We start from the raw sequence: 27484 nt of genomic DNA, 5'->3' as shown, positions 1-27484 counted from the left end.
TCACTTCTGTATGCAGTGTCATTAAATTTTGTCTCTAGAGTTTCTGTTTTTTTTTTTTTAACCTAAACAAGAGTGTAAAGGTAAAAATTTTGCACACTGTGGATGTACCAAATATATTTCACATGCTGCACTGAAAGGACTGTACCAGTGAGACAGCCTGAATAGCTGTTTGTATCATTCACAAAGAGTAATTTGGGTTACATAATTACCATGCAGACCATGTCCATACAGCTAGATAACTGCACTATTTTATTGTTTTAATAAATACAGTCCTTTTACTGGGTGGTCAGGGCTGACTCAATCTGGTCAGTACATGTATACACGAAACACACATGCACACACACACACACACACACACACACACACACACACACACACACACACACACGTGCTATGTCTGTGTATGTATATCTATACCTCTATCTACATCTACATATGTGTGTGTGTGTATATATATATATATATATATATATATATATATATATATATATATATATCTACATATGTGTGTGTGTGTATATATATATATATATATATATATATATATATATATATATATATATATATATATCTGTATATATATATATATAGTTTTGACAAGTTGTACTAGTTATCATGATGGTTTACATAGCTGTAGTTAGACTTTCAGGAATTCTTCAGCCATTTCTTAGAACATTCTTATAGTTTTGCTGATATCATTGCTGTGCCACTTTTTGCAGATCAGATACACTGAAATAGTGATATTAAGCCAGGGGACTGATGTATGCCTTCAGCTATTACCCATTTATGTTAGGAATTTCTGCAGCAGTGGTACTGTTATTCAGACATTTACTGTTACGGTCAGTACTATCATACCGCTGTACCTTTTGTCTCACACATCACAGTTAGGGAACGAATGAAGAAAAGTGAATACTAGCAGCAGTTGAGCAAAATAAATAGATGAACTTTTATTTTAAGGAACCTTGAGTGGTGCTTATGTCAGGAACACAATGAATGAATTAAAGAATATTTTTGTTTTTTTCTTTATAGATCTGTGCCAGCCTTGATGCTTACAAGATAATGACAGTGAGAGAATACCTTCAACAACTAAAAAATCAAGTAAAGGAGCCATCTAAAAATGTTGAAATTGCAGAAGAAAGGACAGAGGTATGTTTTAAGTTACACGCTTTATTTTATCTATTTTACATTTTTCAGTCAAAATACATATTCAAATGGCACACTGATAAATGTTGCTTCCTCACAGTGCTTAGTTCTCCAATATGTTTTCTAGGCTTCAGTACCTTCCCTGCTGAGTCTGCACATTCTCTATGTGTCTGCTGTGCCAGTTTTTGCAAAGTGGTCCAATGTCCTCCCACATGCTAGAGATACAGATAAATTGTACAGCATAAAAAATGAAGTGCCCATGTTTCTTTTGGTGAGATGCCACCCCATCTTGCACAAACTGATTTCATAAGTAGGCCTTTACCCACCACCACCACCCTGTACTGCACTATGCAGGAAATCAAAGACAAATGAATACATGAAAATACGTAGCACAAGTTTTACACGAAAATACATAGCACAAGTTTATTAATATTAAGTTGCTAAAAACTGTCTTACAGTGATGGATCTGTGGCAAATAATCTGTGGATCTCTGTACTCTGGCTTTTAGGAGACTGAGATAGGACATTATGTCAGTATACAGGAACATTTATCATATTGATCACTGCCCTTATCTTTATGGGTTATGTCCTACCAAGGATATAAAAGCCAGCCAGTTTCCAAAGCTTTAAGGCACCTGCTACACTCCAGAATTGTCAGACAGCATGATCTGAGCTGACTAAAAGACAGGTCTGGGTGCCAAGCCATTCAGAGCTTTACTGCCACTGAACTGAAGAGTACACTCTAAGGCTTTCGAGCATTGATAGTCAGTTTGGTGCTATTTCATTGCTGGACAGATAGCTTCCTTTGGGGACAAACCTTCAATTTTCTAAATATCGTTTGTGTTTTTATCACTATCCTCTTCAGGAAAGTTATTTTAAAGCTAGAAGTTTTGTGCTTTAATGGACTGTCACTAGACTGTATCTTTTAAACAGGAGCACTCTTTTTCCTTGTCAGTTTAAAAGTTGTGTAAAGTAACTGAAAAACTATTTTTCTGTGGAGAAATTGTGCTTATTTTACTTTTTGGAGACTCACAAAGTATTTTGAAGTGCTTTTTATAGTGTTTTTCTGTAAAAAAGTGACTTTCAAAGACGTGTATTTCTTACTAGCATTTGCTGCTTGCTTGGAAAGATACACCATTTTCAGCTTGACCACAGAACAAACTGTCGGTCCTATTTAAGCAAACAACCTTTGTCACTATAGCAGGATAGCAATTTGCCTCACCTACAAGTGAGTGACTCTGTTGTAGTCATGTGTTGTACCTCAGACCATTCATCTTTTACCCCGATCCCTCTGGTGTCAACTACAGCCACTGTAGACCAGGGGTTAGCAATGTCCTCTGTGGCTATTGCAGTCCCCTCAGTCGACAAGGGAGAGTCAGTCTCTTGTTGGTCCCGGGAGTGAGAACAGGGAAGTATTCCCTGTTGTGTCAGAATGCTGTTCCCATCCCTGGGGAAACAGCTGTTGTCATTAATAACATGGTTGGCCCCATTTTTCCTGTCAAAAAGAAACAGAAAACCAAGCATGTGTCTACTTCTCTTCAAATTTCTTTGGATAGGAGTAGTTTACTGGGTCTGGCTCAGGGTTTAATTTGGGCTATTGATTTAAAGTATTTTTTGAAAAAATAGAGGGATTCCTTTTTTCCTAAAGAGATTGAAGACTCTGAAACTGAACAGGAAGATGCAGGCACGGATGCAGCTTTTTCCTTTGGATTTTTGATTCAGACTCAGAGAAGAGCTCAGTTTCCAGTTTTCACAGTGGGAGTTTCACTTTCTCTGAAAGTATTTTTAGAGTGTGCCAGTGTTTTTGGTGGGAGAACTGAAGTTTCTCAGTCCCTCAGAAAATACTGAGTTGGTACAGATGGAATTACCAGAACCTGCACCCATTCCTCCTGTTCTGTCTGCTTTGCCTTCAATTTTCCTGATAGTCAGCCATCTGCCCCAAAAAGGGTCAGGTAGGATGTATGAAGTTCCTCAGTCTTTTAAGTTTTTATACACTATTACCAAATGTGAGCCAGCATCTATAGCTTTAAGTGATCCCACTACTACTAAACACTTGGTCAATTCCAATCCTACTGTTTCTGATAAGGATGGAAAAATCATTCTATGTTGTGTAACGTATAAACAAAGGTATGGCATTTAAGTCGAAGGAAGTCATTGTTCCACTGTATTCGACATTCATAAGACCTTTCATTGACTATAATGCCTCCTTTGGTATGCACCTAACCAGGCATATACAACAACTGGAGCTTCCACAGAGGTTCCTCACTAAAAGAATACAGGGTGTAAGTAATATGTCCTATGCAGACTGCCTCAAGACCGTATCCCTGTATCTGTCTCTTACAGGCTTTTGAGGGGAGAACTATGCCTGGCATACAGGGCATTGTCAGACCCCACTCTGATGGACCTTCTGCATATCCACAAAACAAACAGTACCAGAGTTACCCATTCTAAAGACTTAAACCTTGCCTGTGATATAAATAGGACCCGCTGGAGAGATAGGTATGTATCCCAGAGACTACCACTTCTGTGGAACAGGCTCCCCATCCATGTGAAGCAGAGTTCCTCCCTAATCTAATTCAAGTGCAACTTGGACAATTGGATGGAAAACCGAAAATTCATCCCTGGTTTGGCACCTATGTCTCTGATGCAAACAGGTAACCTGTAAATGGTTCATCTCCCAGGCCCATGCTTGCACTTATCAAGGGTATCAGAACTTGTTAGAGATTTGGGATGTATGGCTTGGCTTAAAAAGGCCATTGTGGTCGTTAGCCTAGTAAACACATATGAACTTATTGCTAAGCATTGGAAAAAAGTATTAACTTCTGTGACTTTGATTTTTAGAATTTTGAATTGTCAGATTCATATGTTTGTTTGTTCTGACTAATTGAGAAAGTGTGAGGAATGTTTCATCCAGTTTCTTCTTGTCATGAAAAATCTGATCTAAATAATTTAGTTTCTTCTATTGCGCATGTCACTCCTCATTGTTTTCAGAGTGTGTATGACTCTGTTGATACTTCTTCTAGTGATTTTTTTAAGTAGGTCCGCATGGCTGGATTCGCAGAATCTCCCAGATGACGTTAAAAATGAGAATCTGATATTGTCAATTTTCATTTCATTCTCACATATTGGTTCAGATCTGATCCATCGGATTCAACTCTGCCACTAAAAATAGCTTGTAGCTAACAAAAAGCTCTTGGGCACAACCCCTTATCCATAATGCACCCCTCCCTGTTACCCAGATCTCATTTACCACTTCGTGAAAGATGCAGTCGTTCCTGTTCTCTTGGGCAGATAAGTGGAAATGTTTCACAAGTTACTGTCCTTTCAGTAAGTTTTAAGTTTCACTTTAACACTTTTCACTCCCTGTATTCTTAAAACTCCCTTCTTTCTCAGTAACCACTTTTTATTAGGTTACTCTCAGCTCTGCTATTATTGTTAGTAACCCAGTTTTCCTTCTCCTTTCTTCTTTTTCTTTTCATTAACTAGAGAATTATATTTGAAATTGTTTTTATTTCCATTTTCTGTGGAAATCTGTCTCTTTTCTTGTGTGCGATAGAGCATACCAGAGTGCGTGTGTGTATCCTCTGCCATACTTTACAATGGCTAACAAATCTGAAAAGCCAGCTGGCTTTAAAAAAATGTTCTAAGTGCAATCACAAAATCCCCTTTAGTGACTTGCACAGTTTGTGTGTTTATTGTTTGGGCCCCTCTCCATTTACAGGAGGATTGTTCAATTTGTCATTCTTTCAACCATAGGGCTCTAGTTGAAAGGAAAAACAAATTGATTTTAAGGGAAATATTGCCATCTTATTTTAGTGAGGCTATTTCTGGCAGTGACCCTAAGCCTACTCAAAAGTCTAGGTCAGCTCAATTGAACCCTGCATCTTCCTGTAAGAGCTCTGACAAAGGGAAGAAGAGGCCTTCCTGTGCTCTTAAAGATTCTTCAGTGCCGAAAAGTAAATATTCAAGACGTCTGAGAAAAAACCTTGGTTGGATCTGTCTGCTCCAAGCATGTCTGTCTTGAATCCAACTTCTCCGGCTCCAAGTCAGTCTGATAAAGATAGATCAGAGCTGTTGGACTCAGATCCATCAATTAGCCCTTTTAAGAAAATTGTGTCTTTGCCAAGGACCAGGTACTCTCCTTCTGTTGATCTGATCCCATTGAGAGTACCGTCCCCTTTTCTGTTCAGACCTAAATCTCCATCCTTCTCCTCTTCCTGCTCTACCAGACGCCTTACAGAAGAAGATGTGGAACGGTTGGTCTAGAATATGTTATGGTCTTAAGGTATTACTAGGTCCCCTTTGAGTCCTACCCATAAGGTCCAGGATTCATCCAAGCCATCCACTCCCCCATTGATTCCTCCTTTGACTTCTGGGAAAGCTTCAGAGCTATCAGATCTAACCACCCTGTGTCTTCCGGCTAGGACCAGAGAATTTTTTCTTCAGATTAGGCCTTTGCTCGGAGCTCCCCATCATTTGTGGAGCAGGAGAGCTCTCTGAGCCATAGCAATCCTCACTGGCCACAGGTGCATTCGACTCTGATACCTTCTGAGCAGTCAGTGTACCTTGGGGCATCCGCACAGGTCATCTTGGTTGCAGCTTCGACCCCAGGCAAGCTGTCTTCAGAGCTGGAGAGGTCCCCAGTCTATAGGCATGGCCTGTTGGATCCGGAGTCCTTCTCTTCTCAGGAGCAGTTAGCCTTTGAGGCTCTTGAGAGGACCATAGCTACCTCTACAGCTAGGAAGACACCTCCTTCCTCAGATCCACAGTCTTCTCTTCAGCAGACCTTGCACACCTTATCTGAACATGACATTCCACAGGGACAGTGGGTCCTTAGGACCCAGGATACCCAAAAGTGTACCCCTGCCTCTTCTAATACCTCACCAGAGTATCCCACTGAGGAGGTCCCTTGGAAGAGGACTTGTAAGAGGAAACATTTAGACTTCACAGAGGAGTTAGCCACAGAAGACACTGACCTTGCTGAGGGAGAAGGATCTCTACAGTCACCTCCTGAGGATGTTTCCTTTGGGAACATCCTGGAGATCTTGAAACAGAGAGGTGACTGACAAGCCAGTAATCCTTCACCTGAGGAGTCAGAGTACTTGGCACCCTTTGGATCCCGGCTGTCTACCTCCTGGTGACTCCGCCCATCGACAAGCTCATAGACTTGATCTCTTGGTAGCTGTGGGAGACCCCAGACTCCACTGAACCAACTCCTACGAGACCTAACAAAATAATCACAGTGCCTGCAGACAAAAAAGTTTTGGACTAAAGAGGTTGCAGTAGATGTCATGGTCATCGCAGCATCTACCAAGAAGGAATTCTCGGATGAAAGTTCACTATCCATCCCCCCAAACATGGATTCCAGGATGATAAATAGATGCAGGAAGCAAGTTTACTCTTCATTGACCTTTGCCTTGTGGTCACTGAATTTCTTTTCCCATTTTACTAGACATCACAGCTGGCAGCCCTACATTCCATTGCTAACTCTTCCATGAAGCTCATATCACATGCAGCTGAAGGAATGAGCAGAGTGGGTTCAGGCATATCTATATGCACCTTTGAGACTTTGCAGAGCCTGTTAAATCTTCGTTCGTCAATGCTCCATTTGACGGCACATCCCTTTTTGGTCCCATCATCAAGGATACACTATTCAGGTGTGAAAAAGAGGGTAGGACCCTTTCCGCCAAGGGCATATGTTTTTCCACCCCTCAGAAACCATATCCAAAGGGTCAGAGAGGTGGTGGCAAAATGTAGTTCACAAAATTGCAAAGATTTTACTTTGACTCATCTGGGGAGAGTTCTCCCAGAATCAGAGGGGGGAGCAATTGTGGAAGATGCCACCCTTGCAGCAGAGGAGGCCCACAGAACCATCTGTCCAGAGAATCTTTCTTTGGGGAACCCTTTCAGCACTTCTGAAAGGAGACCCGATTGCCCACCTCTGGAGGCAATCGGGGGTTGACTATCCCTGCACTAGAGAGCCTGGCTAAGCGTAACCATCGACATATGGGTGCAGAGGATAATATCCAGAGGCTACCCCTTCTCCACCTGTCCAAACAAGAAAATCCCGGATGTTCCACCCAGACAAAGGGATCATGCAGTTGTTCAAATACAGAAACTGCTGGACAGAAGAGTCATCCAAGAGGTCCTGCAAGAGCAGAGAGGATTTGGAACCTACTCACAGTACTTTTTAGTTCCAAAGAAAACAGAGGTCTGGAGAGTAGTACTGGATCTCAGCAGACTAAACAAGTCAGGTCGACACCAAAAGTTCTGAATGGTCATGGTTTAGTCCATACTTTCTTTCTTGGAACAGGGTGATTGGATGTGCTCCATAGACCTTCAGGATGTGTACTACCATATAAAGATGGACAGGCGCTCCAGAAGGTATTTACACTTCTGGCTAGGAGCCAGTCATTACCAGTTCAGAGCACTGCCCTTTGGTCTCACTACTACCCCCAGAGTGTTCACCAAATGAATGACAGTGACAGCGGCTCATCTGGGACAACAGGGATTATGCATGTTTCCATATTTAAATGACTGACTCAATCATCTACTTATCCAAGCAAGGGACATTGTTATCCATACCTGTACAGAGCTTGGCATAACCATAAATTATGAAAAATCGCAGTTGGAACCTTCCCAAACACTGGAATGTACAGGAACAGTCCTAGATACGAGTCAGAGAATCACAAAACTTACATCCTCCACAGTACAGACAGTCAGATGTCAAATTTCCAAACTGCTTCAAAACAGGATCATAGTCGCTCGTTACGTCCTTCAGGTTCTGGGGCCCAGGGCAGCAACTATCACCTTGGACCCACTAGTGAGACTTCACATGCGAATACTACAATGGCTACTAGCTGCTCAGTGGTCAGTTCTTCACCACCCCATGTCCTACCAGATTCTCATCACGGACACTTGCAAAAGTGAGCTTTCTTGGTGGCTTCATTCCAATCAATTAACGCAAGGCAAACACTTTGTTTCCCCCATAGCCACAGGCCATGGTGACAACAGACGCTTCACAGAGAGGGTGGGGGGCATTATCTAGGGAAGACGGTCCAAGGCACCTGGTCTTTCAGCGAGGCCAAGTTACACATAAATGCCCTGGAGATGAGGGCAGTGCTTTTAGAGTTGCAAGCTTTTCAGGATGCTCTTCTTTCAGGTATGGTAGTGATTCAGTCAAACAACATGTCAATAATCTGGTACATAAACAAACAAGGAGGGACCAGATCGTACCCCCTGTGTCAGAAAGTGCTCAGAGTGTGGCGATGGGTGCTCTCATCCAACCACTTACTTGTAGCAACACACATTCAGGGAAAGTCCAGTGTGATAGCAGACAAGATGAACAGAGCCATCCTCATGCCGCACAAATGGTTCCTCAACCAGCAAGTAGCGGAAGACATCTTTCACAGGTGGGGCCAACCTTGCTGCAACCTCTTTGCATCCCTCCTGAATAACAAATGCAGCAGCTACTTTTCCCAAATTCCCATGGCGGGGGAGTCACCGAAGGGTGCTCTAGTCCACGATTAGCCTCCTGGTCTACTGTATGCCTTTCCCCCAACTCCTGTAATTCCTAGATTTCTCCAGAAAGCAATCCAGTTGAAGAGAACAATAAATGTTATGTGGTCCAATCTCGCCTACGCCATAACGTTTGATGTATGTGGTCCATCTCGCCTCACATTCTTACATTCCCTCCCACCTTCCCCCCTCCTGGAGGATTTGGAGGCGACATTTGTTTTCAGTACCCCTCGGTACTGGTTATTTTTTTCTTTGCTGCCCTGGTTAGTGTTCTACTCTTCTGAACTGTGGCTGTGCATGAGGTGTGACTATGAGCTGCTGTAAACTAGATCTGGGGTTATGGAGCGGTGCAACATGGGATACCAGGTTAGCCCAGTCAATTAGAGACTTTGTGCTAGAAAAATATAAGTTGGCCGAGTCGGAGCCGATGTTCGGCTCCGAACCCGTGAGTAAGAATGTGAGGCAAGATGGACCACATACATCAAGTGTTATGGTGAGTACATAACTTGTAGTTTTCATTGCCCCATTTTGGCTTTGACAAATCTGGTTTCCCTTCCTTTGGTCTCATTTACTAAGAAAACCTTGGACTCTGGATCCCACTTCAGACCTTCTGTCACACCCAACAGGAATGATGCTTCCCAGTCTGCCCAATCTCAAGCTGACGGCTTGGTTTCTCCAACTCCACTGATAGCCAGACAACTTATGCTCTCCTTCCCAGTCCGCCATATCTTACTACCATCCCATAAGCCTTCTACACAAAAACTTTGTAAGAGCAAATGGAAAAGATTTGTATCCTGGGCTACTCAACATGACATAGATCCCTTCATTGCACCAATCCACTGTATTCTGGAGGTTTTTGGCTCATTTCTTTGATAATGGAGCAGCTGCCTGTGCCATCAACGTGCAGTTAGCAGTACTCTCTTATTTTCATGTTGGGAAGAATAACTTGTCACTCAATTCCCACAAACTCTGCAAAGCTTTCCTGAAATGGACCCATTTGCTAAGACCACCTTATAAGGACCCTTCCCCTTCATGGGACCTAACCTAAATTTAGTTCTACATTTTCTTATTCAGCCCCCTTTTGAACCCGCAACTACATGTGATGTAAAATTTTTATCTTGGAAAACAATTTTTATAGTGGTTACTGGACAGCCTTCATTGTGCCGGAGCAGCGTTGAGTTCAGTTTCTGTGTTTTGTGGTGGAATTTTTATAGTAGCCATTATGTCTACTAGAATGATATTGGAGATTCAGGCTTTATCTTCCCAACCTCCATACCTGATTTTCCATAAAGACAGTTTCCTAATGCACCAACCCTTCCTTTTTATCCAAAGTTGTTTCAGAGTCCAGTATTAATCAGTCCGTGAACTTACCTGTCTTTTTCTTAACTTCAGCAACAAAGGTGTATACATGCTGAATTTGCTGGATGCCCATTGGAAACTGTTTTTACCTGCACAGGATAAAAGATTTTAGGAAGGCAACTCAATTATTTATTTCCTTTGCAGGCCCTAGGAAAGTTTTTCCAGTATCCAAAGTTACTTTAGCAAAGTGGTTTTCTGATTGCATTGTCTTCATCTACTCCAAACAAAGTATATATCTTCTAGACCTTTTCGAGCCAGAGCCATGGCCACTTCAGCAGTTTTTCAGGCTAATGCATCCATGGACAAAATTTGTGCAGTGACTACATGGGCTAAGAACAAAATGATGTATCCAAAGGCTCAACAGGAACAAAAAATTCAAAATGTCTTAAATAAAACTCTGTTTTAATGAACTGATAAAAAATTCCACATCATGCGCTTTCGCCTGGAGGCATACCAGGCTTTTTCAAGATGAACCATGATTAAAAATTCAAGGCTTAAGTACTTTCTAGCCCAAATCATGTGACTAGAATAGCAACTAATAAAATATGCAAAGCAGATGTTAAAGTGCCAACAGCAATTCATTCATTCAATGAAATTATACAATGTCTAATAACCCACAGAATTGTACTAAATAATGTAAAAACATGTGTTTAAATTACAACTCGTAATAAAGCATGTATGACTGTTTTATAAAGCTACAAACAAGCTTAAAAAACTTAAAAACAGTCTTAAAAAATTATTTTTATGTCTAAAAAATCTATTAAGAACTATTGGTTTCTAAGACCTCTGTTAATCATATGAAAAGTTAACCAAAGTTTGAAACATCCACTCAAAACAAAATGTTGTCCAAAATAACTGGCAATGAACAACCCATCTAAAAAATTTTTATAATGAACAAAATCATAACTTGGCCCTCCTCAGTTTCAAAACACTCATAATACTAATACTGTCATTTAAACCAGGAGTCTTAGTTATGCTCAACTTGAGCTGCCACAACAGTTCCTTGTATTCAAGCCGGGTTTCCCAATCACCCCCTCTACTGTCATGTAGGACTTGCTCTAGGATTAAAAATTTAAGTTGCATATTAGGGCATGTGCTAAGATGCTTAAAAAAAGCATTGTTTTCCTTTTTCTTGGAAACATCCTAAAGATGCTCATATATCCTTCTCCTAAGGGTTCTCTCAGTTTTACCTACGTAAAAACTGGAGCATTGAGTACAAAAACCTAAATAGACAACTCCTTTCGTACCACAGTTGTAATGGTGTTCAGCCCTGAATTTAAACCTCCTAGAGGGAATGAAAAATGAACTGTCATTATGCACATAAGGGCATTGCTTACATGAACCACACTTATACGTTCCAAGTTTCGAATAAACCCTTTTATTGTCCACACCAGGTCTGATCTCAAAGAGACCCTTGAGGTTTTTGTCCCTTTTCCTAATAAAATGGGGATGCTCCTTAGCAATCTGTTTGAAATCATCATGTTGTACCAAAATTGGCCAATATTTTTTAATTGATTGTTCAATTTTTAAGGAATCACCAGAAAAGGTGTACACAAAACTGTTTTAGTATTCAATCTGTTCCGATGGTTTTGAAAGAATGCCACCAGATGCCCCCTTACCTAACAGAGGGCAGTAAATAGCCTCCCTACCAGCAGTAACCTCCTCAGCCAAATTACTTACTAAGTATGCTGGGTAACCCCTTTCATCAAAAAGTTGCTTTAGCAAGTTAACCTCTTCAAGAAAAAGCTCCATTGTGCTACACATCCTTGATGCACGTATAAGCTGACCCTTCACAATACCCTTCTTCTGGTGGAAGGGTGGCCACTGTTGAAATGTAGGTAGGAATTACAAAAGGAGTTTTTTCTATATATCTTAGATTGGAAAGTACCATTACTGACATCTTTAAGAAGGGCAACATCAAGATAATGCAAATAATCATTATTTACTTTGTAAGTAAAAGATAGAAAGGGAGTGGTAGAATTGATGTAAACCATAAAGTCTAAGAATTGATCTAAAGAGCCATCCCATAACAAACAAATATCGTCCAGGTATCGTTTATAGTGGAAAAAACAAATTTGTTTTCCCAGTGGTGTAACACTATGTTTGCATAACTAGAAGCACAAGCCGTGCCCATTGCTACACCCTTTTTCTGTTTGTAAGTGTCACCCTTAAAATAGATGAAATTGTTTTCTAGGACAGTCTCCATAAATTCAACCAGTAAACCAATCGTGTTAGACCCTAACCCAGATTCAGCAGCTAGAATATTGTTGAACCATTCCAGCCCTACAGCATGAGGGATACTGGGGAATAATTCAACTATGTCAATAGTGGCCATTAAAAGCTCTGGTTTATAGAGATTTTGCTGGATGCCTGAGAGAAAGTCCCATGAATCTTTGCAAACATGAGGTAAAGTGAAAGCAAATTTGTCGATGGTAAAATCAATGAATTTTCCTAAGGGCTCTGCTATTCCCCAGCTCCTGAGACAATAGGTCTAAAGTTCAAAGGGTCTAAGCCCTTGTGTGTCTTGGGAATTCCAAAAATTGCAGGTATCCTTGGGTTTCTAACATAGAGATATAATTATATAGTTTTTCATTTATCACACCCTGTAATAAATGATCCATGAGTAAATAAGACATTTTAGAATGTGCTAAATTCTATTCATTCGTAGAAACCAGTTCATAACGCTCAGTATCCTGCAACATATTGTGAATGTGGGTGTCGTATATCATGTTATACATTAAAACTATGCCTCCACCCTTATCTGGCTTCATCACCCGAATGTCTTCATCACCAAGCCTCTTGATTAACTGACCAAGTTCTGGTCTAAAATTAACTGATGGTATGTGAGACCTGTTCAAACAAAAGTCTCTTAAATCTGCCTCCACCAAACCTTCAAATAATTTTAACAGTGGGTTTAAGGGTGGGTTAAATGTGCTAGGCCTAGAAAGCCCTTCATTAGTCTGAGATTGACCTTTGAAATAAAAAGCAAGATTCAAGCGTCTAACAAAAAGCTTCAAATCAACTAACATATTACATGTCAACTCTACGTGAAGGTACAAAGTGAAGCCCTTTTGTAAAAAGCTCAAAAAAGTCATCAGAGATGTTGATATCAGTATAATTGTATATAACAAAATTATTCTTTTTAGTTAAAATGCAATTGTCATGAGATCTTCTGAAAGCTTCATCAACAAAAATCCTATCAAATACATCACCTAAACTTATTATCTCTGTGCTCTGTTCCACATCTGCGGTTGATGCATTACATTCCTCCCCCCTGGTCTGCCCGGGGGATAGTGAAAATCCGATAGGCCACTCTGGCTATTTTTCTGAGCAAGTCTCTCACTTCTTCTTGGTATCTCTAGTTCAGCACTTAGGACATTGTCATTAAAAACCATGTCACTATTTTGGTTATGAAATTGTTTGGTGTCCTGCCTATTTCTACCCAACAAAGGGTAGGCCTTACCCTCCCTGTATTCTTTGAGGTCACGCTCCAGTTTCCTGATTTTACGGTTCTCAATTTTTAAACAATATTGATCTACTTCATTAAAAACACGATCATATTCTCTTTTAACACCTAAAAAATTCTTACTCTTTACCACAGAATCATTAAGTGATGTTACTTCTTTAAGTAATAAACCTGCTTTTTCCTCATAGTCCCTTATCATACATTCTAGCATTTCAAGCCCTGCTTTGTCAAAGATTTTAACCAAGCTGTTATAAAGAGATGAACCAGCCACAGCATTGTTTGGAAATTTATAGCAGCGTAACCCCTTCGGGACACACTGCACACGCAAACATTCTTTCAAATAATCTATTTCTAATTGCGTGCTCTTAAATGCATACAACTTGTCATTGAAAGTTTTAAAGTCATGTTCAGCACAACTACTCGTGCTGTTGTTAACAGTAACAGTACCTTGTTTGAATTGAAATTGTTTTTCAGTCCATGAAGTAAAACTGAAATCTTTTTTCACAGAATTACTCTTAGCATTGCAGGCGCTGACCGGGTGCAACTGCTGCTCCTGTGGATCGGTGTAGCCCAATAAAATCCCGCCAGGAACTTCCGCTGTTGGGAAAACTCTGTTGTTAAGCCCCATAGTTGCTGTAGCAAATAAACCTAGTCCATTTTGTTGGTTACCAGGCAATGAAGTCCCAGAACTTGTGGATTCAGAGTTTAGGGACTTAGTCAACTGAGTTAAAAGAAACAAAATCTGTTTAAATTCACCACGCGTAACTGGTGCATCATCAGTTTCGTCCCTTAACAATAATGGTGTGTCAGAGAGACTAGATTGTTCAGTTCCTTCAGCCATGGATCAGTAAAATCAGGAAACCAAAACCAAATTAGATCCGAACCAGACCAAGAATAAAATGATGTATCTAAAGGCTCAACAGGAACAAAAAATTCAAAATGACTTAAATAAAACTCTGTTTTAATGAAATGATAAAAAATTTCACATCAAGCGCTTTCGCCTGGAGGCATACCAGGCTTTTTCAAGATGAACCATGATTAAAAATTCAAGGCTTAAGTACTTTCTAGCCCAAATCATGTGACTAGAATAGCAACTAATAAAATATGCAAATCAGATGTTAAAGTGCCAACAGCAATTCATTCATTCAATGAAATTATACAATGTCTAATAACCCACAAAATTGTACTAAATAATGTAAAAACGTGTTTAAATTACAACTCGTAATAAAGCATGTATGACTGTTTTGTAAAGCTACAAACAAGCTTAAAAAAATTAAAAACAGTCTTAAAAAGCGACTGCATGGGCTAGTCATCATACCTTTATCACTCATTACAAGTTGGACTTGCTCTTCAGGGGAAGGGCCACTTTTGTTTCACTGGTTCTGAGGAACATTCTTCTATGAGTCCACCCAAGATAAAGGTAGCTGGGGAATCTGCTCTGTCCCATGTGTGAGGATGAAATGAAAATTGACAATATCAGATAAAGAAATGATGTACTTACAATAACGTTCCATCTGTATTGTCGATTTTCATTTTACCTCACATCCCCTCACTCCAAGCCCCCAACCTTTGCTCCTGGTAGAGAGGGAAGTTCAGTATTGCTACATTGGTTATAGTTCTCCATACTCCAGAAGTATTCTCACTGTGGTCATATTTGTACGAAATTTTGTTTACATACTTCTATATAGGCTAGCCTTAGCAAACAAGATCTGAGGTAACAGGGAGGGATGCATTATGGGTAAGGAGAGGTGCCCAAGAGCTTTTTGGTTGCCACGAGCTATTCTAACATCCTGAGTTGGATCCGACGGATTGGATCCAAACCCATATGTGAGGTGAAATGAAAGCTGACAGTACAGATGGAACATTATGGTAAGTACATAACTTCTATTTTTAAATTCCCCTTTGGATAGAGATTTAGTTGTTGGCCACTCTGCTGCAGAGATGATCAAAAACTGTAATGAAAGGGATAAGCTGATCCAGGGAATCCCTTTTAAGATGTTTCTTCCTTCCTTTTCAATATTTTCCAAGGGACTCCTTATCCAGTTTTGGCAAAAAGCAGAATAAACGGTCTTAATAAAGTACAGGTAAACAGACATTTAAGAAGAAATGGCAAGACTGTTCCAAAAAGAAACCTGAAACCTCCCAAAACCAAAAACAGTCCAACAAGTTTGAATGACTATTCAAAAGACCTTGTGACCACTTCCTACCCTGGTCCCTTTTTTTGTTCCAGAAAGTCTGAATCTCCATTTTTCTCTTTGGCAACAAATAGTTTCAGACAAATGGGTTCTGATGATCAGTCGTCAAGGTTACAGATGGCAACGGGAAAAAGTTCCACCTTTCCAAGGTGTCATTCCTCAGCCTCCAGATCAGTTTCTTTTGTTTCCTCCTGTTCTCCATTACATGCTGCCCCTAAAGATTGAGAGAACCAGTTCCTCCTTCCCAGGTTGGGAAGTTTTTTTTTTTTCAAAGATATTCTTAGTGCCAAAGAAGGCAAGTGCTTGGAGACTAGTTCTGGATCTTTCTTTCCTAAATCTGTTTGTGATAGTGCCCAAATTCAAAATGATGTCACTTCACAACCTGTTACTTCTTCCACTTTCAGTTTTCCTGGTAACACTAAAAGAGATGCTCATCACCACATCCCTATTCATCCAGACTTCAGACATTTCTTATGGTTTTGTGTGTCTGTATCCATACTATCAGCTCTCTGCCTTACAGTGTTCACAAAGTGTCTTAACTCCAGTTATAGCTAAATGCAGGCTGCAGACTACCCACATTTTTCCAAATTTAGACAACTTGCTTGCCTTTGCAGATTAGTTTTCAAAATATCAGGTATCTCTGTCTTGGGTGAGAGATCTCTTGCATAAGCTGGGAGTCCAAGAGACCATTTACTTGTCTTTCTTGACTCCACATAGGATTGTTTTTCTGGGATGTCAACTAGACACCTCAGTTCAAAGAGATTTTTTACCACAGGTAAAAATAGTCCTATATCTAGATCTATTTCTAAGGTTTTCCACTCAAACACTGCAAGCGAATACCTCAGAATTTAGGGTCTCATGGATATTATGATTCTTATGATATCCCTGGCAAGACTCCAAATGAGAAAGATACAGTGGTTTCTGAAGTCTCTTTGGTTCCAGCACCATCACCCATTGTCTTTTAGACTCCCAATGCTGGGGTTTGTCAGAAGAGAAATCATTTGGTGGAGACAAAAAATATCCTTAAATACAAGTCTCCCCATCTCACTCCTTGTTCCAAAGCAGTCAATAATCACAGACACCTCAGACTTTGCTTCGGGACAATTTTCATGAGGGATAAAAGTGCAGGGTATGTGGGACACCACGAACAGATGGAAGCACATAAATATCAAAGAGATGCTTGCCCTGATCAAGGTATTCAACTCTTTTGTCCCCGGGACCTCTTCAGGTTATTACAGACAATGCCACAGTCATGTGGTATATCAACAAATGGGGGTGGACCAGGTCATACCCCCAATGCATACTAACCATATTAGCTTGGGATATAGCTTCACAGCACAGTCTCACTGTGTAGGCATCCTACATTCCAAAAGAGCACTACTGTGTGACAGACTAGCTGAGCAGGACCAGGTCAGACCCTCATGAATGGAAACTAGATTAGGGGGTCTTTCAAGATTTGCTCAGTCTGTAGGGAGTTCCTCAAATAGACCTTTTTGCCTTCTCTCTGAACCATCAACTGGCAAGATTCTGTTTCAGGACTGCATGCAAGAAGGCCTGGAAGACAGATATGTTTTCTTTTCCTTGGATAGGAATGTTCCTTTGTGCCTTTTCACCCTTTCCATTACTATCCAGGGTACTTGTAAAAATTCAGAAGGAATTCCCTCAAGATCATTGTGGTGACTCCTTTCTGGCCTAGGCAACCATGTTACTTCCTTCTTTTGGAAATGGCCAGAGGCAATTACTGTAAGCTTCCTCACAGACTGATCTACTCAGTCAAGAACAGGGCTGCTTGATACACCCTGACATCAGTCAAACTCAATTGACTGCTTGGATGATAGGATCTTAATTCCTTTTAGGCAACTGTTTACTAAGGATGTGTATCAGGTAGTAATGGAGGCAAGAAAGCGTGCTACTTGAAAGTCATATATTATCAAATGGAAAAGATTTTCTAGTTGATATCAGCAACATAACCAGCACTCATTTGTAGCTAGTTGTTCTGTAGTTTTATAATATTTGTGTGAGTTACTATCCTATGCCTTTCTTATTCTCTGTAAAGGTTCATTTATTGGCAATTTCAGCAGGTCTGCTCATGGATCCTCCTCTTTAAATGCAGTCTCACATCAACATGTTTTTGAAAGAGGTTTTGCATAAGAGACATCTTTGTAAACAATTGGCCCCTCCTTATGATTTTAAATTTGTGTTAGAGAAGCAAACGCTTGCTGCATGAACTAGCTAACTTGGATGATGAGGTTAACATAGAAAATAGTTTTACTGATTGCTCTGACTTCAGCAAAAAGGGTATCTGAGTTGCAAGCTCCTACGGTGAATCAACCCTACCTCTTTTTCCATAGGGGCAGGGTTTATTTGAGAACTAATCCTTTTATGCCTAAAGTGGTATCCAAATTTACTTTACGCCAAACTATCCATCTTCCCATTTTATTTTTTCCAGAACCTAAAAATGAGGGAGAAAGGATAATATATATCTTGGATGTCCACAGACAACTCGACTACTATTGTGATAGAACCAAGTCTTTCAGATCTTCAGATCAATTGCTCATGTTTTGTGAAGGTAAGAAGAATGGTCAATCTGTGCCAAAACAGGTTATTTCCAAATATTTGCCTAAGGCTATTACCTTTTATTATACTCATCATAACAAAACTGTTCCAGGCAGGGTCAAGGCCTGTTCTACCAGGGCCTTGGATTCATCTATGGCTTTTTGGAAAGCTAGAAATATTCTAGAAGCTGCTACGTGGTCCTCTGTGCATACTTTTACAAAGCACTATTAGCTTGATTCCTTTTCTAGGTCCAGGTCAGGCTTTGCTAGGACCATTCTCCAAGGTCTCCTTAACTCTTCTCTGTACATCTCCCACATGTTGTTAGCTAGGATAACCAACCTAGGTAAAGCTACTGCAGCAGTAATCAATATGATGAACAGATTACAGTTGTATAAATAAACTTTCCATAACAGCAGATGTTCAGTTGATCACTGCTGCAGTAGCTGCTTCCTCACTCCATTGCCATTGTTTTTTGGTGTTCTTTTTTTTTGACAGCATTTGTTCATTTATTTTTTTGTCATTCTTAGCATTGTTTTTTCAGAGTTTAGCCTCCCTGTGTCTCTTGGCAAGAAACTCTGAAGGGTTTGGAGCCCAAACGTGTTTGAGTCTACTAAGCTTGAGCTGCCTGAAAGTTTGGTTATGTTAAAGGTATACCGAAGCTTTGGAAGCTGGCTGGCCATATATCTAAATTTTGTTGTTAGAAGGGTAGTTAGTGGCTTAGGACTGCCTTCCAAATCACATAAAATTAACTTCCTCTCTCTCTTGTTTTAGAACATATTTGGGCAAGCAGATGAATGAGAATAAAATTAATGTGTAGGTGTTCTGAGCTTGAAATATTAGTGCTGTCTTTTGGTTCAGTGTGTTATGTTTATGTATATGTAAATCAGACAGATTTTGACAATCTCTTTTTGCCTATTTACTTTCCTCATACCATTACTTCTCAGGAGAGGGATTGCAGGCAAGAAAGTTTTCAAGCAAAACAGAGTGCACTTGCAGCTTTCCATACACAGTATGATGCCTTCTCATCTTTTTCTGCAAAACCTCAGATCTTATTCATTTCATCCATCCAACATCTAATCCAACTAATGGGTCATCGAGCCACTTTTTGGATCTTATTCAGTATTACTAGTGCTCCAGCCCTGATCTTCTTTAAACTTTTCCTACCCATAATTCTCTGGTGCAGCTAATCTCCCCAACTCTTATTTGCTGACATTGTAAACAGACATAGATTATTAGCTGAGCTAATTGATCCACCTCAATTGTTTAATTCTCTGTTTCATAGTATATTTTTTGCATTAAGAGCTTCTTCCCCTAGATTGCCAAAATAATATTAAAACAAAAAAAGAAAAAGAGTATGCCAAGTCTGTAACTTTTTTATTTATATCTCACATTATGTAGGGGGGAGGCCTACTTCTGTCATTATTCAGTTTTCTAGGCTTCAGTGTGTTCCATTCTGTTGATAACTTTACTTATGTGAAGTTTTTTGGTACTTGTTTTTTTCTTGTTTCAGCATTTTTGCAAGGTTATGAGCAAACAGGAGAAAAGCTTCAAAAATGATTCCAAATGTCAGCCCAAAATTCCACCCCAGGGCACCCAAGACATTTGTGTGGTTTGCCTGGGACCAGAGCATATGCTGACTGATTGTTTTTTTTCTGGGACTTTCTGCCTTTGCTCCTTTACTGATGGATTTAATAAATTAATTATTAAAGGGTTAATGTGAAATTGTTCAATCTCGCCGTTTGTTCTTACACACGTATTCGGAGCCGATCCTTGGCTCCGAGTTGGCCGCATCATCAGCTCCGCATCTTCGAGAAAGCTCAAGGCACAGTAATATCCCATGATCCTCAGGTGCTACATATGAGAGGCTCGGGCCAGTATATTTTTTCAATATTCTTGCTATATTTCTTTAAGTAGACTTATAGTTATTTCTTAGTGTTTAAAATAAATAATATAGTATAGGAGTGTTATTTGTGAGTGTAGTTAGATTAGATTAGATAGTTTAAATTTTTCTAGTTAAGGCCTACCATTTCTTTCTGTCAGGATTGACAGTATTCTACATATTTTTTTGCCTTAACTCTTATATATATATATATATATATATATATATATATATATATATTTATATATATATATATATTATAGTGTGCTGTGTTTTTGGATTTCTATAATATACTAGCTCAGAATTAATCTGTTGGTTTATTATAATTACTATTATTATTCTAGACCTTTAAAATTGTTACACTTAGATTTATATTGTGTGCTTCTTTAAGTGTGCTGTGTTTTGGACATATACTATATCAAAATGTCAGAGAAAGCCAAATCAGGCTTTAAGAGATGTCAGTCTTGGACAGAAGATGTCCATTACTGATAACCACTCATCCTGCGTCTACTGTCTTGGCCCTCTCCACTTGCAGGAAGACTGTTCCATCTGTCATTCCTTTAGTGGGAGGGTCATGCTGGAAAGACGCAGGAAGTTGGTTGACAGAGGGTTGCTTAAACCCGAATTTCAAGAGGCCCTGGACAAGGCTGAACAAGTATCCAAGTCTTCGAAGGGGCTGAAGTCTTCAAGAGTGTCGGAGCCCAAGTCATCGGCTCCGAGCACTTCTTTCCAGATTCGGATGCCGGCTCCTATGACCTCGGTGCCAGGCGTCGAGTGTTTATCTCTGATCGAGACTCAGGTCTTGGAGCCGGTGTCAGAGGTACCACCACCTTCTATCCTTCGCTCGGTGATGGCTTTGGCCCCTTCGACCCATTCTTCGAGGCCGCTTTCCGACTCCGATGTGGACCGAGTGGTACAGAAGCTTATGGAGAACTCGGCTCTGTCCAAACTAATCAAGGTTTCGTCCCAACTGGTTTCGAAACTCGAGACTATTCCTGTCCCCTCGACACTTCCTCCTCCGAGACCCCTCGAGTCATCGGAGCTAGGAATCGAAGAACCGATGATCGTAGAGCCCTTGGTACCGAAGCCTCCAGTAGTGCTATCGGCTCCATTTACCTCGACTCCTTCAGAACCAGCCGGAGAGTCTCGGAGCCAAAGATCTTTCCTAGGTTCCGGGGGGGGCAGTCGAACCGAGATGTCGGTTCCGACTCTTCCCCTCGGTGCCTCAGCTCAGATCAGTTCGGATCCGTCCTCGGTGTCGGAGCCCGTGGTCTCGATTCCGGAGAAACGACCACCTTCTTCGGATCGGGTCGGATCTTCGGATCGGGGCAACGGTGCCTTTTGACATCATGAGGAAGGTCTTGTCTGATCAGACACATACATCATCAGTATCTTCTTCTCCTTCCCCAAAAGGTCCGTGTTCTGCTTCTGTGCCCTCGGCCCCTACCAACCGTCGAGACCCAATGCCTCAGACCACCCCACAGGGCGACCCTGGTTCCTCGGATGCATCCCCAGAAGCTCCTGCTGAGGATGTTCCAAGGAAACGATTGTGCAAGAGGAGGCACATTGATTCCCCCCAGGAATTTCTCACATCTGGCACCGATTTAGATGAAGCAGAAGGGTCCCCACAGTCCCCCTCTGAAGATGTATCGTTTGTGGACATTTTGGAAATCCTGAAACAGAGGGGAGACTGGCAATCCCTTACCCCTTCTGTGGATGAATCGGTCTTGCTGAAGGCATTTGGGGCTCAACCTTCTACCTCCTGGGTGACCCTGCCATTTGACGAACTCATGGATCTAATAGCCCAGAGGGCTTGGGAAACGCCTGATACAGTGGAGCCAGTCCCTCGCAAGCCAAACAAATACATGACTGCCCCCCAGGACAAATCTTATCTTACAAAAGGGGTTCCCGTGGATACTATGGTGGTGGCGGCGGCCACTAAGAAGGAGATGTCTGAATCATCTTCCTCTGTCCATCCCCCTAATAAGGATTCTAGGACAATGGACAGATATGGGAAGTGCGTATTTAGTTCTGCAACTTTTTCCATCCGATCGCTCAACTACCTTACGCATTTCACGCGTTTACAGAGAGATCTCATTAAGGAACTGGGAGATACTCTCCAGGGAAACACAGATGCTGCTGTCGCCGAGAAAGTGACAGCGCAACTTAACACCCTGAGCTCCATAGTGAATTCGTCCATGAGGCTGATTTCATACGCAGCCGAAGGGTCGAGTAGAGCGGCAGCTTCAGCGATCGCCCTAAGGAGGCAATCCTGGTTGCGCTTATGCTCCTTTGTGGAAGCCTTCAAGTCTTCCTTTGCCAATGCCCCCTTTGATGGTGCCTCCTTGTTTGGGCCCAAAGTAAAGGAGACTCTCACGAGGTGTGAACAAGAAGGAAAGACCCTGTCTGCCGTAGGGGTCAGTTTTTCCGCCCCATCTAGACCCTACCCAAAAGGGCAATGAGGCGGAAAAATGTGGTTCCGAAAGACTCGGGGATCCTTTCAGCCCACCCAAAGTGAGACCCCTCCAGAAGCAGAGGAGGGGGAAGAAATGGAAGACGCCACCCAGCCGGCAGAGGGGGTCCGCAAAATCAGGGCGACAGAGATACTTTCTCTGGGAAGCCCTTCCAGCACTCCTGAGTTCAGGCCTGACTGTCCTACTCTGGAGGCAGTCGGGGGTTGCTTGGCTTTGTACCCGGAGGCCTGGCTAAATCTTACATCAGATTCCTGGGTAAAAAGCATAGTTACCAGAGGCTACAACATTCCATTCATCAGAATGCCACACAACTCCAAAAAGCTCCCAGACATTCCACCCAGTCTGCGAGACCAGGCAACCGTAGAGATGGTTGCTCGAAAACAGAGTCATCCAACCAGTCCCGGCGGACCAAATAGGATCCGGAACTTACTCAAGGATCTTTTTAGTTCCAAAGAAAACAGGGGACTGGAGGCCAATTTTGGACCTCAGCAAATTAAATGCCTTCGTGAAAAAGGAAAAGTTCCGGATGGTCACGCTACAGTCAATCCTTCCATTTCTTCAGGAGGGCAACTGGATGTCCTCTATAGATCTCAAAGACGCGTACTACCATATCAAGATGGCCAGGGCATCCAGAGATCATCTGCGCTTCCGGCTGGGAGCCAGTCATTTCCAGTTTCGCGCTCTGCCCTTTGGTCTCACCTCAGCCCCCAGGGTGTTCACCAAATGCATGGCAGTAGTAGCATCTCACTTGAGACGAAGGGGATTCCGGGTGTTTCCTTATCTAGACGACTGGCTCCTATCCGCCACCACAGAGTATCATCTTCTGCAAGCCAGGGATTACACCATCAGCCTCTGCTCCTCGCTAGGCATAACAGTAAATTTTGGAAAGTCTGTCTTATCGCCGTCACAGCGTATCTTATTTATAGGAGCACAGCTAGACACTTCCCTGGCTCGAGTTACTCTCCCCCCACCAAGAGTGTCAGACCTCAGACATCAGATCTCAGTCCTTCTCCAGAGCAAGAGAGTCCCTGCGCGACAAATATTAAGAGTACTAGGCTTGATGGCAGCCTCCCTTATTGTAGTTCCCCTAGACAGGATGCATATGAGGATTCTTCAATGGATGCTATTCGCCCAGTGGTCTTATCGACAGCTTCCACTATCTCACGAAATCTTGATCACGAACTTTTGCAAAAAGGATCTCTTGTGGTGGATACACAGTCAAGATCTAACACTAGGACGACCGTTTGTGTTACCCAGTCCGGTAGCAACTCTAACCACGGACGCTTCCCTGATAGGGTGGGGGGGATTTTTTCAGGGACAAACAGTCCAAGGTCAATGGTCCAACTTGGAGTACAACCTGCACATCAGTGTTCTAGAGCTGAGGGCAGTGTTTCTAGCGTTGCAACATTTTCACAAGTCCTTACCTCAGGGAACAGTGACAGTTCAGACAGACAACATGTCAGTGGTCTGGTACATAAACAAGTAAGGGAAAACCAGATCTTACCCGTTATGCAGAGAGGCCCTCAGAATTTGGCAATGGGCAAAGTCCACCGGACGCTTTCTGATAGCAACGCACATCCCGGGGACTTCCAACGTAATCGTGGACAGGCTGAGCAGAGCCATCCTGTTCCCTCACGAGTGGTCCCTCAAACCTCAAGTGGCGGAAGAGATCTTCCGCAGATGGGGCCAGCCTTGCTGCGACCTGTTTGCATCCCCATTGAATGCCAAATGCAGAAGCTACTTTGCCCTATTACCCCCTCCGGGGGGTGTCCCCAGGGATGCACTGGTACACGATTGGCCCCCGGGTCTCCTTTACGCTTTTCCTCCTGTTCCACTAATTCCCAGGTTCTTGCAGAAAGCCAAATGTCTGGAGAGGACCATAATACTAATAGCCCCATTCTGGCCTTGACAAATCTGGTTTCCCTTCCTTCAATCTCATCAAGTGGAGGAACCATGGATGCTGGACCCGGAGCCAGACCTGTTGACACATTCGTCGGGAGTTCCTCACACCTTCCTCAAGTCCCTCAAACTGACAGCTTGGCTGCTCCGCTTCCCATCTTAGCCAGGTTGAAGTTACTATCCCCTGCAGTACAACAAATTATTGTATCTTCTCACAAACCATCTACAAGGAAATTGTACAACAGCAAATGGAATGTTTTGCACTGGGCCTCCAAACAAGGTATAGATCCATTCGGGGCTCCAGTACACAAGATACTAGATTTCCTTACCACACTTTTTCAAGAAGGTGCATCAACGTCCACGATAAGGGTTCAACTGGCGGCTATATCCAATTTTCATGTTGGCCGCGAAGATAGTTCTCTTATGTCCCACAGGCTTTGTAAAGCTTTTATGAAAGGTACCTTTCACCTCCGTCCCACCTTTTGTAATCCTGTAGCCCCTTGGAATCTTAATCTCATGCTGTCACAACTCATGTTGCCCCCATTCAAACCAGCTGCCACAACTCCATTAAAATTTATTTCGTGGAAAACACTCTTTCTGGTTGCCATCACTTCCGCCAGGAGAGTTTCAGAGTTGCAGGCTCTATCTATCCAACCCCCGTACATGATTTTTCACCCAGATAGAGTAACCTTGCACACCAATCTGTCCTTCCTTCCGAAGGTTTGTTCGATTCAAAATATCAATCAATCTATCGAACTACCTACCTTCTTCAAAAAACACTCCAGTAAGTTAGAATACACACTGCACAAATTGGACATCCACAGACAGCTGAGATTTTACTTACATAGGACAAAGGAATACAGAAAGTCAGACCAGCTATTTGTCTCATATGCTGACCAAAAGAAAGGACAGGCAGTAATGAAGGTTACCTTATCCAAATGGCTCTCAGACTGCATAAATTTTGTATATGCTGAATCGAAACAACTCCCTTTCAAACCCAGAGCTCATTCTACAAGGGCGATCGCTACCTCTTCAGCCCATACTGCTCGTTTGCCCTTAGATACCATTTGTGCAGCGGCAACTTGGGCAAAACCACATACTTTTATCACCCACTATAAACTAGACAAAAACTCCAGGGACAGGGCGACGTTTGGTTCCACTGTACTCAGGAATGTTCTCCCTTGAGCCACCCAGGAAAAAGGAGCTAGGGACGCTACCCGTGTGTAAGAACAAACGGCGAGATTCAACAATTTCACATTAAGAAGTTATGTTCTTACCATAACGTTCCATGTGAATTGTTCATCTCGCCTTTGTTCTTACATTCCCCCCCTCCATCCCCCGTCCTGCGGTCTGGTAGAACGGGTTCAACTGAATTCTTGTTCAGTCTTTCCTAGATATTGTTAGTATTCTTGTGCATTAGTAATGGCATCTTTTCTCCTCTATTGAGGGTAGGGTTCCAGACAGTGGATAGTGTTTGTTTCTAAGTGTTCAAGACACAGTTCTAAAGGGATTCTTCTGGTATAGCAAACTAGATCTGAGGGTTAGCACCTGAGGATCATGGGATATTACTGTGCCTCGAGCTTTCTCGAAGATGCGGAACTGATGATGCGGCCGACTCGGAGCCGAGGATCAGCTCCGAACCCGTGTGTAAGAACAAAGGCGAGATGAACAATTCACATGGAACGTTATGGTAAGAACATAACTTCTTATTTCATCCAGACCAAGAAAGCAATAATCCCAGGGAAGAGGATACAGATAAAGAAAAGGAGCAGGACAAGTCGATTTTGAGGTCAGAAAGAGAAAAATCTGACAATACCAACCCTTCCACAGCTTGTAAAGTGCCGAGATTGGAGTCTACTTCAACATTAACACCAAAAAAGATTCCTCCCATCTTCATTGGCTCCTTCATTTCAGGAAACTAATCTCCCAGACAGGTCACCTAAGAGACATGTCAGCCAACCATCTTCTAAGAGCGTGCTTCCACATTTTGTTTCTAAGCCCCTTCTCCCTTTGGTCCTTAAGGAGTGATTTGGATTAGGGACATACAATGAGGGACTTTTTGAAGACATACATTGCTTCACCACCAGGAGGGACAGGTTCCTGACCCAGAGACTCTGGAATAGACTGCCCATACATGTCAAGCAGAGCACCTCTTTGGCCCTGTTCAAAAGGAACCTTGACGATTGGATGGGAGATAGGAAATTCACCCCGGGGATCACATAAGTCGCCCTGCTAGACAGGGGTCCAGGGAAGTAAATACTGTGGGAAGAAATAGCCAGGGAATTGTTATGGCTAGCCTTGTATAAGCCCTAGGGCCAATAGCCTAGTACCAACCTATGAACCAGAGGATGTGGAGCCAAGTTGTTTCTTGGAGCCTATGTGTCCATCTCCAACAGGTTCTTTGACCCTGTAGCTGAGACTTTTGCATCTGACTTACTCCACACTGCGACCCTCAACACCAAAGGTGTTTCAGGTTCAGCTTCAGCTTCTCAATGCCAAGTCTTCAGCTCTGTCCTCTGCATCAACACATTTGGACCTTTATCTATGTGAGAGTCGTTGGCCTTCACAGAGTCTGTACTTATCTCCTCCTCCTCACTGCTGTCCAACCTGTTAGTGTACTTACTTCGTTTTCACTCATGTCCACCTTGGGAGGGACAGATGTGGCACCAATAGAGGGGTCCTCAGCTTCACTTGACCTTCTACATCATAGAGAGTTTTACTGCCTCCCACTCAGAGCTTTGACACAGGCTCTAGTGGTACCAGATCCTCTCTATGGCAGGTTGTGTCTCTGCATTTTTGTCATGCAGCCTATATTCAGAGCAGAACAGTTAGCCTCAAACAGGCTGCTTTAGTGCAGTTTGTATCTTCTGGAGAGTCGGATTCCCCTCTCACAACATTCCAAAGTAGATGATGTACAAAAGGGGATGAATTGACTCCCTTACTGAGTCCCTCACTTCAGACACTGATTTGTATGACTGAAAGCACTCCCCAGAGTC

General features: G+C 42.1%; 1 protein-coding gene across 1 annotated transcript in view; it reads left to right on the top strand.

The window, feature by feature from the left end:
• IFIH1 (interferon induced with helicase C domain 1) overlaps positions 1-27484 on the top strand; it is a 2457004-nt gene that overhangs the window by 985978 nt on the left and 1443542 nt on the right. Inside the window, exon 8 of the mRNA XM_044074778.1 lies at positions 1030-1146. Within this exon, the coding sequence (XP_043930713.1) occupies positions 1030-1146 (117 nt within the window). The remainder of the gene's footprint in view (positions 1-1029; positions 1147-27484) is intronic.

This window comes from Protopterus annectens, chromosome 6.part0 (genome assembly GCF_019279795.1).
Source record: "Protopterus annectens isolate FY-2018-M chromosome 6.part0, PAN1.0, whole genome shotgun sequence".
Taxonomy (NCBI): Eukaryota; Metazoa; Chordata; order Ceratodontiformes; family Protopteridae; genus Protopterus; species Protopterus annectens.
Note: the sequence above shows the minus strand (reverse complement) of the source record. Positions and strands in the feature narration are given on the sequence as shown.